This window comes from Misgurnus anguillicaudatus, chromosome 8 (assembly GCF_027580225.2).
Source record: "Misgurnus anguillicaudatus chromosome 8, ASM2758022v2, whole genome shotgun sequence".
NCBI classification, from domain to species: domain Eukaryota; kingdom Metazoa; phylum Chordata; class Actinopteri; order Cypriniformes; family Cobitidae; genus Misgurnus; species Misgurnus anguillicaudatus.
Genome location: NC_073344.2, coordinates 7,734,699 through 7,750,910, shown reverse-complemented (window position 1 = coordinate 7,750,910; position 16,212 = coordinate 7,734,699). Strand labels below are relative to the sequence as shown.

General features: G+C 36.4%; 1 protein-coding gene across 6 annotated transcripts in view; it reads right to left on the bottom strand.

Annotated features, from left to right (window-relative positions):
* Window positions 1-16,212, bottom strand: part of itgb3bp (integrin subunit beta 3 binding protein) — a 61,327-nt gene that overhangs the window by 43,753 nt on the left and 1,362 nt on the right. The window contains exons 3-8 of one of the 6 annotated variants that reach the window (XM_055212522.2): window positions 14,589-14,673; window positions 14,238-14,310; window positions 13,337-13,415; window positions 10,507-10,594; window positions 10,300-10,356; window positions 2,101-2,149 (exon numbers count right to left, since the gene is read on the bottom strand). In XM_055212522.2, the coding sequence (XP_055068497.2) occupies window positions 2,101-2,149; window positions 10,300-10,356; window positions 10,507-10,594; window positions 13,337-13,415; window positions 14,238-14,310; window positions 14,589-14,673 (431 nt within the window). Of the gene's footprint in view, window positions 1-2,100; window positions 2,150-8,938; window positions 9,646-10,299; window positions 10,357-10,506; window positions 10,595-13,336; window positions 13,416-14,237; window positions 14,311-14,588; window positions 14,674-16,212 lie in introns of those variants that run through there. The other 5 variants (XM_055212519.2, XM_055212520.2, XM_055212523.2 and 2 more) reach the window with 5 other exon arrangements.

The window sequence follows — 16,212 nt, the reverse complement described above, 5'->3', positions numbered from 1 at the left end:
ATCATTTTGACAGGTACAGTTTAATATTACACAAAACTTAAATATAAATATGTCTTTTAAAGGGGACATATCATGAAAATCTGACTTTTTTCATGTTTAAGTGCTATAATTGTGTCCTCAGACTTCTTTCAACCTAGAAAATGTGATAACTATCAACCGAGAAACTTTGTTTGGATATGCCATTTTCTGCAAGCATGTGAACAAATAGATTGTTCAGATTTCACCTGTTTTGTGATGTAGGTAGCACGGCCAATTACAATAATACCGCCCCTTAATCTGCACTGTCCAACCACGGCAGCACTGCCATTTAGTGCAGAGAAAGAAAAAAATTTGACAGCACCAATGAGTTTCAATTACAACAAACCACCATCATTATGATCAGTGTTTGCATTGTGATTTCATCTGCTCATTTGCATTTTAAAAGACACACCCCAAAACGGCACACTTTTGCTCACGCCTACAAAGTGGAAATTTTAGCATGCTATAATTAATTATCTATGGAGTATTTTGAGCTAAAACGTCCCATAAGCACTCTGAGGACACCAAATATTTATTTTATCTTTAAAAAAAATCTTATAATATGACCCCTTTAATAACATATGACATTTTATAAATGATTAAACTAGGGCTGTCAAAAGATTAATCACGATTAATCGTGTACAAAATAAAAGTTTGTTTTGCATAATATATTTATGTGTATTGTTGTGTAATATTATGTATATGTATATATACATAAATACACAGATACATGTATAAGTGTAAGAACATTTTAATGTATTTTTTATTTATTTACATATCACATAAATATATTAAAATCTTAATAAATATAGATATATACATGTAAATGTTTTTTAATACATACATGCATGTGGGTATTTATATATACAAAATAATTGCACACGGTGCACAGGCATATATTATGCAAAAACAAACTTTTATTTTGTATGTGGTTAATCGTGATTGATCTTTTGACAGCCCTATATTAAACCAAATAGTATGTTCGTGACATTAAACAGATAGTAGGTAAACAGATTTTCCTGCATTTGTTAAAACTAAGAAAAATTAAATATTTCAAACCGATATATAGGGCCTATTTTTAACAATCTTAAGAGCATTGTCTAAAGCGCACAGCGCACGGTCTAAACTGGTGTGTCCGATTCCACTTTTGCTAATTTAATGACGGGAAAAATGGTTTGTGCACCGAGCGCATGGTCTAAAAAGGTTGTTCCTATTTTCGTAATGAGTAATGGGTGAGTTTTGGGCGTAATGTGCAATAAACCAATGAGAGTCTCAGCTCTCTTTCCCTTTTAAAGCCAGCTGCGCTGTCGCCATACTGATTCCCTTTTTAGATGGCGGAATTTGTAAAATGAAAAACTAAGCTAAGGGACAAGAACACCAGATTAAGATTAATATAAAAAAATGCTTTGTTTTCATTTGTATTGAAATTGTTCTTTTTTGTTATTAAAAACTTTTAAAAGTCGTTTTCTTTTAGTCATGGAACTAAAATTATTTCTGCGATAACAACCTGCTGCCTATACATTATCTCTTATTTGATACATGCTGAAAACTATATTGTTCATTGTTTGTTCATGTTAGTTTAGGCACTTACTAATGTTAACTAATACAACCTTATCGTAAAGTGTTACAGAAATTATCAATGTATGTAAAAAATAAAAGTTGCTTTTCAGAGGAACAGGAAAACTTTGTCATATAATCACAAAACATTAAAAGATCTTCTAAAGTGCCACAACGCAAAGTGTTCTGGGTTAAATACATATTTACCGGGCCAAGTAAAAGAAGACTACACTGAAAAAAATTGCTGTAATTATGCAGCTGTTTGCCAGTAACTTACTGTAGAAGATAAAGACTGAAAATGTTTCATGTTCATTTAACTTTGAACAAACTGTTGCCATTAAATAACATAAATGTAAAATCAACAGTAAGTTACTTGCAGCTAGTTGCCAGTAATACTGTAATTTCTACAGAATATTTTTACAGTGTAGTCTATATAAAAATCTGATTTTAGCAAAGAATAAACCTAAATATTACACAATTTAGTAGTGCAACGTCTAATGTATTTAAAGTACGTTAAAAACAAACCTTAGGATTTTCTTTAGAAATTCAGAAGAGCTGCCGGTCTGTTTTAAACCTGTAAAGACAACATAGATCAACACACATTTTGTTTAAAATTCGAGATTGTGTGAATGAGACACATGTACATACCAATCATAGATTTTGTAGACCGCAACATCTGCCACTACAAGATGATCTAAATGCAAATGATCTGACAACAACTAAAATAACGTTACCATTTCATTCTGCTACAGGATACTAATGGGGTAACAAGCATTCGTATTAGAGACCAAAAAACTGGATTGCAAATGATGAGAATCCCCCGCGCCTCCCCACTCAAAACCTTCTAATATACAGCAGTCCTTTAATTGTGCTGGTGTTTTCCATCATAAAGGCTAAAATGTATCCCAAACAGACCCCATTTATCCTTCAGCAGTCCAGGATTGATGTGGTATTAGCAGGGTCTTTGACCCCATCCCAGCCAAGAACCAAAAACCTATTTGTTTTATTACATTTTAAGGAATTTTTAATACAGTCTATTAAGGCTGTCTTACAAATCTCCCACAGCTCGACCCCATCTGGTGTCTGATCAATTTTTATACTGCTGATCCGTTCCCTTCCTTCTCATTTTGTCATTGCAAAATTCATATCATATAGGATTTTCTTATGGAAACCTTGCCATAAAAATCTGCTCCCTCATCTGCTGATGTGCGCCTGAGCCCACCTCACGAAGACGGAGAGGGTGGTGGCGAAGATAAAATTTGCTTCAGCGGTAAGCAGAACTGTTTAAATGTTATTTATTTTCATGCTCCAAAGAAAATATATTGTGAAGTGCAACATTGATTTAGAACATAACAATGTCTCTGTATGGGCGTTGGAGAGGTGGAGGCAGGGCCCGATTTATGAATCCTTTGCTCAGCTCCTTTAATTGAATTTTCCAAATCTCTCGCCACACAGAAATAATCAATACCCCCGGACCAGGCGACAAAGTTGCCTCAGAATTATTGCGCTTTCTCTTTTTCCATTTTGCGCTCATCAGCAACATGCAGCGCGAGGCTGTGGACTTGGTAATGCCTGAATAAGTGTATAAAATTTACGGCCGATCTGATTTTCGGAGGGATTGCTTCTCTAGAATGCTTGGGAAAAACCCAAAAAGGTTCCTCGCTTGTTGTTTCACGGATAGAAGTGCCACAATAAACACGCATGTTGGTGCTGATCCCATGGGTGCTCTATGACTTTTTTCATTTTCGCATTTGAGTGCACTAGAATGCGTTATTTACATGTTAAATTCTATTTTTTTCTCTTGGGAGGGGCCTGCCGACCCCCTACACATATTTTATTCAGGACCTTATCACCTTTTCACCACTTTTGAGTTTGCAGGTATGTAGTTGTCCTTACCGTAAACATTAAGCAAAATCTAAGTTGCTCTTACACTGAGAAATCCGGAATGGTACCTTTAAAAAGGTCTTAATGTGCACCATTTAAGTGCAAATATGTGTACATTTGGTACCAGTATGCACTCTTTAGGTACAAAGGTGTAATTTTTTTAAAGTATGTCCCCTTTTGTAACTTTTTTCGGTTCCATGATCACACTTAAAAATATTTTGAGTGGCCATTAAATGAGTGCTGACGGTGGAAGTGGCTTCTGTTTGGGGCACGGATTCAGCGGTTTGCCTGTCAAAGTTAAAATATCCTTGTGGATTTTCTCAGCTGTCTTGGCTGTATCAGACGGCCTGGTGCTCGGCTTGGCTTGTACATGGAGTAGTGTCATATCCACACCATCATGTGTCATCCGCGCCGGCTCTCGTACAGCTCAAGTGACGCTAGGAGTGTATTTATGTGAGAACTAATGGGAATGATATGGCTCTCCGAAATCCAGGGTATTAGTGAACTGTGCCAGGATCTAATGGTGTCTCAAGAGAGCTTACTCTTTAAATTGTTCGGAAACTGTTTAGAGATGCTTTAAACCACATATGTAAACAATATGCTTATTTGCTGTGGTTACATTTTGTTTGTCATTTTAAAGCAAACTAGCGTTGCAGCAGAGCCCTCTGGATTTTAAATACCATCTCATACCTATCAAGTATTTTTACTTTTTAAATAATCAAGTTCAAGGCATAAAGGGGGAGGGTAAAGCTATTTCATGCATTCTGACTTATTAACACTGTTTATGAGTTAGATTCCTCATGATAAACATATGCAAGGTGTCAAAAAAAAAACATTGACTGTATGAGTATAAGTATTTCTGTGCCTAATGCACTTCCTCAGGGTTCATAGAAGTTTTTTCGAACACAAAAGATTCATACGTAACAATCTTGCTTTATTTCTTTTATGGGCAATTTCAGTGCAGGAAGTACAGTGGAAGTCCTCATGTGTGTCCCAACTGGGTCATAAGTCGCAGGCAGTAAGTAAAATTGCAGCATATGTCTGTGTTTTGTTGGCAATCGGCACATACAGCAGGGAAAATAAGTATTTGACACATCAGCATTTTTATCAGTAAGGGGATTTCTAAGTGGGCTATTGACACAAAATGTGTAGCCACCAGATGTAGCCATCAAGCCAAATATTGAATTCATACAAAGAAATCAGAACATTTAAGTGTACAAGTTTAGTCGTAATAAATAAAGTGAAAGGACACAGGGAATAAGTTTTGAAACACTTTATTCAATACTTTGTAGAAAAGCCTTTTTTGGGGATTACAGCTTCTAGACGGCTCTTGTATGGAGACTCCTGTATTGCTCAGGAGTGATTCTGGCCCATTCTTCTACACAAATGGTCTTTAAATCTTGAAAGTTCCTTGGGCCTCTTATGAACTTTGATCTTTAGTTCTCTCCATAGACTTTCTTTAGGATTTAGATCAGGTGATTGACTGGGCCATTCAAGCAACTTGATTTTCTTTCTTTGAAACCACTTCATTGTTTCCTTGGCCTTGTGTTTGGGATCATTGTCTTGCTGAAATATCTTTTCATTTTCAGCTTTCTGGTAGATGGCAGCAGATTTTTATCTAGAATGTCCCGGTACATTTCTCCATTCATCCTGCATTCAATAATATGAAGTCTGCCAGTACCCCTTGCTGAAAAGCAGCTCCAAACCATGATGCTTCCACCCCAAACTTAACTGTTGGTATGGTGTTCTTGGGGTGGTGGGCAGTGCCATTTCTTCTGCAAACATGGTGTGTAGAATGACTGCCAAAAAGTTCAATTTTTCTTTCATCTGACCATACTATAGTCTCCCAATAATCCACAGGCTTCTCCAAATGCTCTTTTGCAAACTTTAACCGAGCCTCAACATGTTTTTTTTCAGCAACGGAGTCTTGCTTGGTGAGCATGCATGGATGCCATGGCAGTTCAGTGCATTGTTTATATTTTTCTTTGAAACAACAGTACCTGCTGATCCAAGGTCTTCCTGAAGTTCTGCCCGAGTGGTTCTTGGCTCTTGGAGAACTCTCCTGATTATTCTTTGTACTACTCGGACAGGGATCTTACGTGGAGCACCCGATCGTGGACGGTTTATGGTGAAGTGATGCTCTTTCCATTTCTGGATAATGGCCCTCACAGTGCTCACATGAACATTCAGCATTTTGGAAATGCGCCTGTAACCATTCCCATCAAAATGCTTTTCAACTATAAGATTACGGAGACCTTGACAAAGTTCTTTGCTTTTACCCATCATGAAGTCTTTCCTGTGTCCCTCCTGGGTAATGAAAAGCCTTTACAGGCCATCAATTAGGACTAAAGCAGCTGATATCAATTAATGCTGATAGGGGGCAGGGTTTCTCTCTCAATACCGACAGATTTCAGGTGATCTCCTGGATTTCTATGCTATTTTACACCTTGTTCTCTTCGTGTGTTCAATACTTATTCCCTGTGTCATTTCACTTTATTTATTATGACTCAACTTGTATACTTAAATGTTCTGATTTCTTTGTATGAATTCAATATTTGTCTTGATGGCTACATCTGGTGGAAATTTTGTGTCAATAGCCCACTTAGAAATCACCTTACTGATAAAAATGCTGATGTGTCAAATACTTATTTTCCCTGCTGTAAGTGTATATAATGTAAACGACACAAACAGTAAATCCTATATTATCCAGAGATAGTAGGATAATGTTTTGTGCGAGTTGCTTTTGACTTGCGTCGCCCACGGTACGCCTCAAGGATCTTGTGTTTGTCCAGAAACTGATCATAGAGCGGATCTGTCTTTTATAAATCTGATAAAACTAGACTCTTTTGAGATGATGTAATACTACTCTATAGGTACTCAAGATTAACATGAGATAAGCAAAAACAGTGTGTGTTATGTGAGCTTTAAAGTACTCAAAAATAAATATAAAAAACCTCACACAAGAACAACAAGATCATTTGATCTTGACATACTCCGATGCTCCCCTAAGTTTGATTACTGATTTGTCTTACTGAAACATCCAATATTAAGTTGTGTTTCTGGGAAAAAATGTTTGTTTTTCATGGACAATCACCATCCTTTCCTGGAGACAAGTAATTAGATTTTGTCACACCAATCTAATTCACAAGTTTTCAATTCCAACACCGAAAGAGCTCCTTCATAAACAAGTAAATGAAAAATATGTGACAAATTTTCTTTAACATATTTGCACATTTACTCTTCTGCTTACATGTTTGTATACCCATCAGAATAGTTCTCAACATCTCTGGATCTCAGGTCATACGCTGCCATGTTTTTAAACATAAGTCATATTTTCAGCATAGTAATGAATGTAAAGCTGAACTGAAATATACACATGAATGTACTTAGTATTTGGTTCAAGCTAACATGGATTTCACATGCAAAGCAAGTTTGTCTATAACCTGATGATCTATGTTATCTTAAAATGATTCGAAAATTAGGAACATCTTGTGTCCTTCAGTGGCGCCAAGTAGGGCTGTGTATCGGCAAGAATCTTGCGATATGATACAATGTTGCGATACATTACTGTAAAGCACTGCCATACATTGAAATATTTATATATATAAAATTTCGGCCGAAAATGGCATTATCGGTTTCGGGCCGAAATAAAAGATCCAGCCGAAAAAGTAAACCGAAAATGAATGTCAACCGCGCCCCTCCCATCCGTGCTCTAGCGCTTGGGTTTCACTCATGGTGATCAGTCGTCTCCCACCCCTCCCCTTCGTGCTCAAGCAGGTTTCACTCACGGTCTAGCTGTTCGCACGCGTCTGCAAAGATTAAGCATGTCTTGATGTGTAAACTTTAGAGAGAGTCGTGCTAATGTGTCTCATACTGTAATCCATTAACATACATTTGGCGAATAAAGCAATGAAAAACAACGTAACGTTTTTATGTGGAGCGACTGTTGCGCTGTTTGGGATTCACCCTCGGTCTCTGTATGTGCACGCGTTTAAGTGCCCTCGGTAGTGCACATACGAGAGAAACGCGTTTAAAAAAAAACAAGCAAACATAAAATCGCGCTGTTATTGACAGGGCACATATAAACAAAATTATTTACACAGTATTCTTTTTCTAATAAAAAAATTGGTTTATGTCTTAAGTGTATGTATAGATTACAGTCAGATTAACCTACTTAAGTCTGTGTCATTATTGTTGATCAAACAACCCATGACAAAGAGACAAATAGCTCTAAAAAATAATATATTTAATTTATTGTGTTATGATTCATTTAATTTGATTTCTGTACCTAATGCTAATTTCAGACCTTATTAATGTACAACTTTGTTCTCTTTTATAAATGTTTGCAATTTCTTTATTGTTTATTAGATTTTTCCCACCCGCTTTTTGCTGATCCGAAAAATAATCTGATCTGTGCCTCAAAAACTGTAATGTGATCTGAACTGTGAGTTTTTTCATCCGTCACACACCCCTAGTAAAGTTAGTACACAGTGATAGCCATAAATGCGATTGTACTAATAATTGGCATAATAATTTATTTCGGTGTTTCGGTTTTTCGGCCTTGGTTTCCTTTTTTCGGTTTTCGGTTTCGGCCAATAATTTTCATTTCGGTGCATCACTTTATAATTTATACATATATATATATATATATATATATATATATATATATATATATATATATATATAATTGGGGCGCACCCATATAGTACTTCCTGTCACTGTTTAAGTTCAGAGATAAGATTTTTAATTATATTGCATTTTTTATCGAAACAGTAGTACTGTCTAACAAAATATTGTGATGCATATGTCGATATTTTCTTACACCCCTAGCGCTACAGAAACCTGACCATTCATACAAAAGAGTAAAGAAGGTGAATGCAACAACTTTCCTTATTTAAACTGTGAACCCATTAATAACACATAGTCATCTGATACCCTATTTACATTTATGCATTTGACAGATGCTTTTATCCATTCATGCATTCAAGGTAAACATTTGATTTGTACAGGTGTCCCCTAGGATTTGAACCCTCAACCTTTTTTGCTGTGCTCTACCAATTAAGCTACAGGAACACTACTTATTTCAAGGTTTATATTACACTTTAAGTGTAAACCCCCTGTACATGGGTCAGTGACAAAAACGGTTTGACAGGATGAGATATACAAAAATCTTTAAAAAAAAAATCTTGTTTTAAAAGCACGCAACAGGTTTATTTTCAATGCACATAGTGCATTTATGTTAATTTTATGCTTTAAAAAATTACATAACATTTTATGAAAGTTAAGACTGAATGGACCTGAAAATTTTAAATGGTGTAACCGCCAATTGCGGAAAAGAATGAGAAATATTAAATAATTTATTCACCTTGATGGCATGTTAGCATAATCATAAAAAAAAAATTAAAATATAATTTTATTCGTTATTTTTAAATGTACATTTTAATGCGTTTTTGTAATATTTGTCCAGACAAATGCTGAAAACAGCTCTGTTTTCTAAATAATCTTTGACAAAATCATATTACACTAAACTAGATTTTAATTTTTTTATGAATATATTTATAATTTCATTTAAAAAAAAAGTTATACCAATTGACACAGACCGGTTACACCACATTGACATATGATGAAAAATGAAATAAAACCAGAAATTTTAGACTTGGTCCCCAAAAAAGAGAATGTATGCAAGTAATCTGCAAATTTATTTTGAAATTTTAACTCTTTTACATTTAATTGAACCATAAGGACACAAAATAATTAACGTCACGTTATTGACCCACATACAGTATAGTAATGAAACACTGTTGGGGCCCTGGGTCCTGTGATAATAAGAGGGAGACACTAATGTCCTCCATCATACATATTCAGGACTCTTTGGGCATAAAGAAACCATTCATTAAAACCTGTCCGGGACCCTGTCAATATTAGTGACGGCCCTGAGCACTACAGCTAAAGCATTGCAGACACAGATACCAGATTGGCTCTATTTTCACACCATCAATGTCATTATCCAAAATGGCTCTTATAAATAAGTTGTTAGCATACGTCTTAAAACAAAAAATGGCTGATTCTTTGTCCACGGCCATCAATGTTAAAATGCTGTACTGTTGTTGTTGTTGCTCTTCTCCACATTTATAATTTTCAGGCTTTGCCATGTGATCAGAATTGTGACATTCCTTTGGTGTCCAGCTACAAGCAACAAATACACAGAGGTTCTCAAGTGTGACTAATTAAAACAATTTCAGGCGGCCTTATCTTAAAAACACGTTAAACTTCATCACAATCTGACCATTGAGATATAACAAATCACCATTGTTTGATCGAATCACAAGTGCAGCTTTGCTGGGGGCAGAATGCGCGCTTGAAATAATCTAATTAATTCTGTCCCGTGAAGAGGAGTTCTTGGATGTTTGTGTTTGGAAAACGAAATATTTTTCTTAGAATAAAGATCATAACAAATCTCTATGAATACACTGCATTGAGAAACCATATCTTGTAAATGGCAATTCAAAACTCTCATGTGACCGACGGGCCAGACTTGAAATCAATCACGTCTCGCGTACAAGCGTAACACAAAATGTTTTCTTTTAAGTAAAGCAATGGGATCACAATCATCATACTGTAATTGGAATCAATTCAATGTGGCACATAACTCATCCATGTGTCAGAGCCTAACAAAGACCGTTTTGTGATGGGGAAATGTTTTTGATTTGAAACAAAACTGTTTTTGCACTGATTGCTATCTTGTCTGCTTGGATTAGATATCACTATACATGGTTTTGAAGTTAAATAAACTTTTAAAATTAAACCCTAAACATTAATTTTATTCACAGATTCACTCACCTTGGAAATGACCCTTGTTTGTGTCTGCTCTCTGTACACGGGATGCAATTTTAGCAGCTGAAAAGCAAATGCATATTCAGATTTATATTTAAAACCATCACCCACAGCCAGAATATGTTATGTAAAAATAGTAACAATGTCTTTAAAGGAACTTAAGAGAGTGTGTCATAACTCTGTTCTTGTAAGTATCTCAGAGAAAGAACTCACATAGATCTTCATGCCTCCTGAGTTCAGTGTTCAGATCAGCAGGACCCATCAGTAACAGACTCCTCAGCTCACTACTGCTCTCTAGTGGCTAACGCAAAACACAAATCATGTAAATCTAATTCAAAGGAATGCCACATTTAGACATTAAATATGGCATACATCAAATAAGCCTAAAGCTGTAACAACTTTCAGAATTAAAGGGATAGTTTACCGAAAAATGAAAATTCTGTTATCATTTAGTCACCCTTATGTTGTTTTATACCTGTATGAATTTCTTTATTAAAATATCTTCTTTTCTATTTAGCATAATAAAGCACACAGATGTTGGTACCCATTCACTTCCATAGTTTTGAATCATTTTTGGGTGTACTATCCCTTTAAGAAATCAATCTGTCAATCACTCATATACTGTATATACACTCACCTAAAGGATTATTAGGAACACCATACTAATACTGTGTTTGACCTCCTTTCGCCTTCAGAACTGCCTTTATTCTACATGGCATTGATTCAACAAGGTGCTGAAAGCATTCTTTAGAAATGTTGGCCCATATTGATAGGATAGCATCTTGCAGTTGATGGAGATTTGTGGGATGCACATCCAGGGCGCGAAGCTCCTGTTCCACCACATCCCAAAGATGCTCTATTGGGTTGAGATCTGGTGACTGTGGGGGCCATTTTTAGTACAGTGAGTCATTGTCATGTTCAAGAAACCAATTTGAAATGATTCAAGCTTTGCGACATGGTGCATTATCCTGCTGGAAGTAGCCATCAGAGGATGGGTACATGGTGGTCATAAAGAAATGGACATGGTCAGAAACAATGCTCAGGTAGGCTGTGGCATTTAAACGATGCCCAATTGGCACTAAGGGGCCTAAAGTGTGCCGCGAAAACATCCCCACACCATTACACCACCACCACCAGCCTGCACAGTGATAACAAGGCTTGATGGATCCATGTTCTCATGCTGTTTACGCCAAATTCTGACTCTAAAATCTGAATGTCTCAACAGAAATCGAAACTCATCAGACCAGGCAACATTTTTCCAGTCTGCAACTGTCCAATTTTGGTGAGCTCGTGCAAATTGTAGCCTTTTTTTCTATTTGTAGTGGATATGAGTGGTACCCGGTAGCCCATCCGCCTTAAGGTTGTGCGTGTTGTTGCTTCACAAATGCTTTGCTGCATACCTCGGTTGTAACGAGTGATTATTTCAGTCAAAGTTGCTCTTCTATCAGCTTGAAATAGTCGGCCCATTCTCCTCTGACCTCTAGCATCAACAAGGCATTTTCACCCACAGGACTGCCGCATACTGGATGTTTTTCCCTTTACACACCATTCTTTGTAAACCCTAGAAATGGTTGTGCGTGAAAATCCCAGTTACTGAGCAGATTGTGAAATACTCAGCAGTGGCGGTTCTAGACAAATTTCACTAGGGGGGCCAAGGAGGGGCCAGTGTTTTACCAGAGGGGCACACAAAAAATGGCAAGAAATTATATTAAAGATAATAGGGGTGGTTACAGAAATTAGTTTAAGACAGGACTAGGCCTTAAAGTTTAATTAGGACATATAACTAGTTTTAACAAACATGCCTTACTAAATACATTACTTGTGTGCATTTTGAAGCAAAACAAAAGGCACTGGTGTATTTTAAGATATGGCATTGCAAGTTGTTTTCAGTTTGGACAGCTCTTACATTTATTTTAGTCTAGGACTAGTCTAATCACTTTCCGGGAAACTGCCCCGTAAACTTTATTTTACTTTACAATCATATAAATATTTATTTAATACAAGAGTGAGTGCAGGTGCAAAAGGGGAGCTTGGCTCTTTTCTAAAGCCCCCCAACCGATAATCATGCGAGCCTACTCAATAAACTTTATGAAATGCAAACTTTTATCAAGACAAACGTTTGTTTTAGTTTACATATAAACACACATTGCTAGACAGTTAGGGACCACAATCTAATCAGTATTTAAAATAATATTTATTTTAAATTGTAAAAATTTTTATATGTAACATTTAATTATATTCCTCCAATTGTATGAACGTATATGTAAGAGCATAATAACAGCGCTTTTTACAATGTGTAAACTTTAAAAAGTTAGCGAGATGTTGGTTTTACCGGTTGTTGATGAGTAACAGCTGTGAATGATCACCGCGCTTAAGCAGCCACGTCACAGGAGAAAAAGTGAACAGTGTCCCAATGTCAAGTCGGCTAGAGTCCTTACCAGTGCCCAAACCTGCATACACATTCAAAACATCGGGAGATTGGGGACAAATTCGCCGAGCATCACCCGCAGCCTGCTACAGTGATTGGGAGCGCCGCTCTAATTTGCCAGTGTAGACGACGTTGCGTCGCATTAGTTCCGCTTTTGGCGCTCGCGTGTAAAATCTAAATAAATTTATACTTTTTTATTTGGTCAGCTCGGGGTGGCCACAGGGGTGGCCAGGGACATGTCTACAGAGGCACGGGCCACCCTTGGCCTCCGTGTAGAACCGCCACTGATACTCAGACCGGCCCGTTTGGCACCAACAACCATGCCACCTTCAAAATTGCTTAAATCATTCTGACATTCAGTTTGGAGTTCAGGAGATTGTCTTGACAAGGACCACACCCATAAACGCATTGAAGCAACTGCCATGTGATTGGTTGATTAGATAATTGCATTAATGAGAAATTGAACAGGTGTTCCTAATAATCCTTTAGGTGAGTGTATATTGAGCATGTGCTAATGTCAATGTCTAGGTCTAGTCTCGCCAGTATATAAACCATACTTCAATACATACAGTACTACATGTTAAACTGAGGCCATACTATATTACATTTACATACCAGTAGTGTCTCCAGCTGGTGCCTGTATTTCATCATGTCCTTGAGAGATCTTTTCACCTTGCTTCTGAGAAAGACAATTCTAGGACAGAATAAAAAATATTGTATTATTTTTAAATTGCACATACGGTACAATGAAAGATCCGGCCAGAATACAAGACTTCGCACAGACTTCCTGCTTCACATTCAATATTCCAGGGCAGCACTAGCTGACTAAGAATAAGATATTAATGCATTTTTAATACATGTTTAAAAATATTAGGAGACAAATTCAAAAGTTGGCAAAATCTTACACGACCCCCTTCGCCCAATCATGCTCAGGATCTCTTCTACATTTTGCACGAGATCCGTTGACTTCGCAAATGAATACTTTCGTAAATGAATCATAAGCCCGCTCTCTTTATTGATGTTTTTATATATATTTAACTAGCTTCCTCTTAAATGACTGCACTATAAAATTCAAAACTAATGCTAGTCTTGATGGATCGCACGGAGCTCTGTTAGTATGCGTTGCAAAGGAAATAGGTCTTTTCTTAAACTCTCCTTATCCAACTATTTTTAGTGTTGTGTAAATCAACGAGGTTTTTGGCTGGTGATGAAATTCCCTCCATGTCCTGTCATTAAATTCTGATCAGTCATAATGGCTATCAGCCAAGTGGGACAAAGGAAATATTCAGTAATGAGGACAAATTTCTTCTTCTGTCCCACTGCTTCAGTTATACCAATGTTAGTAACCTCCTAAAAATAATATGACTTCAGTGGTTCTTCTACTTCTATGCTAATAGTTAAACAATAAAGTCATTAGGGAATCGGGATGTATGTTAATTGCACTACAGTGTTGGGATGTTTTCGATTTGTTACTGTGTTAATATGTTTAGGTGGAGAGGCTTGCCTGCATCCTTACCTCTCGGCATCTGTCAAAAGCTTTTTTGTTTTAGGGGTATTGGTTTTCTTTCCACCTGCTTTGGAAGTACCTGCTGATGACACACTAAATGTCAGTGATTTATCAAATAGGCAAGAGCAAAGCAGTTATTAATGGATACACAGATAGCTGATCTAAATGTAAGATCCATAGACTCTTACTTTATGATATTAAGGCAACAGTATGAGCAGGGGATTGTTTATAGTGATTATAAAAAGAAAAGAGGTACACACACATGATGTTCACAGTAAAAATCAAAAATGAAAACTGCTGAAGGGCAAAAATAAGGCTTTTATGACACAGTAGCTGCACATAGATTCTGGATTTCAGTACCTGCAGATTTTGGTGCAGGACTCATCAACCGGGTTCCAGTCATGGGGGAATAATTTCTTACTGGTGAATGTCTCTTAGTTGGACTCTAAAATAGATAATTATAAAATAAGTGTGTACCGTTTCATTAATAAGATATAGTAATAATAATCACAATAGGTAAACTAAATTCTAAATTAGGCTTGTGCCGGTGTTCGGCAATACGGTAAACCACGGTAGTAAAACTGCACGGTAGTGTTATTGTGGGGTCTTCAAATTACCGCGAAAAGACGTGCATTATTATTTTTCCTTTGACCGGTTCAAATTACACTGCACGGATGCTGCGCAGGTGTCACTCATACGCAGGTGCACACCTACAGACTCTCGTGGAGAAAGATGACGGAAGGATGAGTGCTGCTGCTGCTGACTATTTTTACACATTACAAAAATAATGTATGGAGTAAAGTATGGAAGTTTTTTTGGCTTCGTGAAAAAACAAAGAGGGAGTGCTGATAGACAATTCCCCTATGTGTAAAATTTGTGGACGGAATGGGTCAGAAAATTACGGGAACACTAACCTTATGCATCTTCCAGACAATCATCCACAGTTCACGGAGATAAAGGTAAGATAAATGGCATCATATTTCATATCTTGTGTCTAAATAATAACAGTTAAGTTTCCGCTTAGCAATGCTAATGTCCGCTAGCTAACGTTACGCTGTTTGGTTTGTCTAATATCATTACGTGTATTAAGCTAACGTATTAGCTATCCTACCGCTTGCTATCTGGTAAAACATATACTATTAATTATAGCTGACACTGAGCTTGACAGGTAACGTTAAGTTGATCAAACAGTTAAACAGACTACAATTAATGTTAGTGCAAAACGCAGCTGCTAGAGTTCTTACCAGGTCACGCAAGTTTGATCATATAACCCAAATTTCAGTATCTTTACACTGGTAAATTATCTTTTTACAGAAAAAAATGATTTTAATCTTCTAAATTGTGTTTTATGTATATTTGAATTGTGTACATTATTTATATTTGCATTGACTGTTAAATGTGTTATGTGAATTAAGTGATGTGTCACTGTCTGACTGTCAGTCAGTAATAACAACCATTTAAATATGTTACGTAATTTATTTGACTCTGTATGTTGAATAAACAGTACTGTGAATACAAATCGGCATATTTAGCTGTATGTGTTCTTTTACTAAAATGAAAGGAACACATATATTTATGTATCATATTTAATCATACAAACAAGTAAAAAGACAAACTATCAGTAAGCTTTACCTTCTTTTATTCTCTATAATTGTCTAAAATGCATCTTTAAGGCATGAAGTAATATTTTTCTTCTCTGTTTTACAGAGTATCCAATCATCTAGCAGTGCTGCTGCTGGCTCATTTTTAGCTGAAGCCATTCAGTCAACGGTCAAAGTGGCTTTCCATTGTCAGGCTGCATATGGACTGATGATATTTTGCAATTTAATCATTTAAACCACTAAAGTTGACTGCTTTTGCAGTTTGGACTTTATTCTGTTTGAATCTGATTGGTTCAGTTTACTGTGTATTGTTTTATTTATATCATTTTAACAAGTTTAAGTTATTGAATCTTTTATTTGCACTATAATAATGACATTTGCTC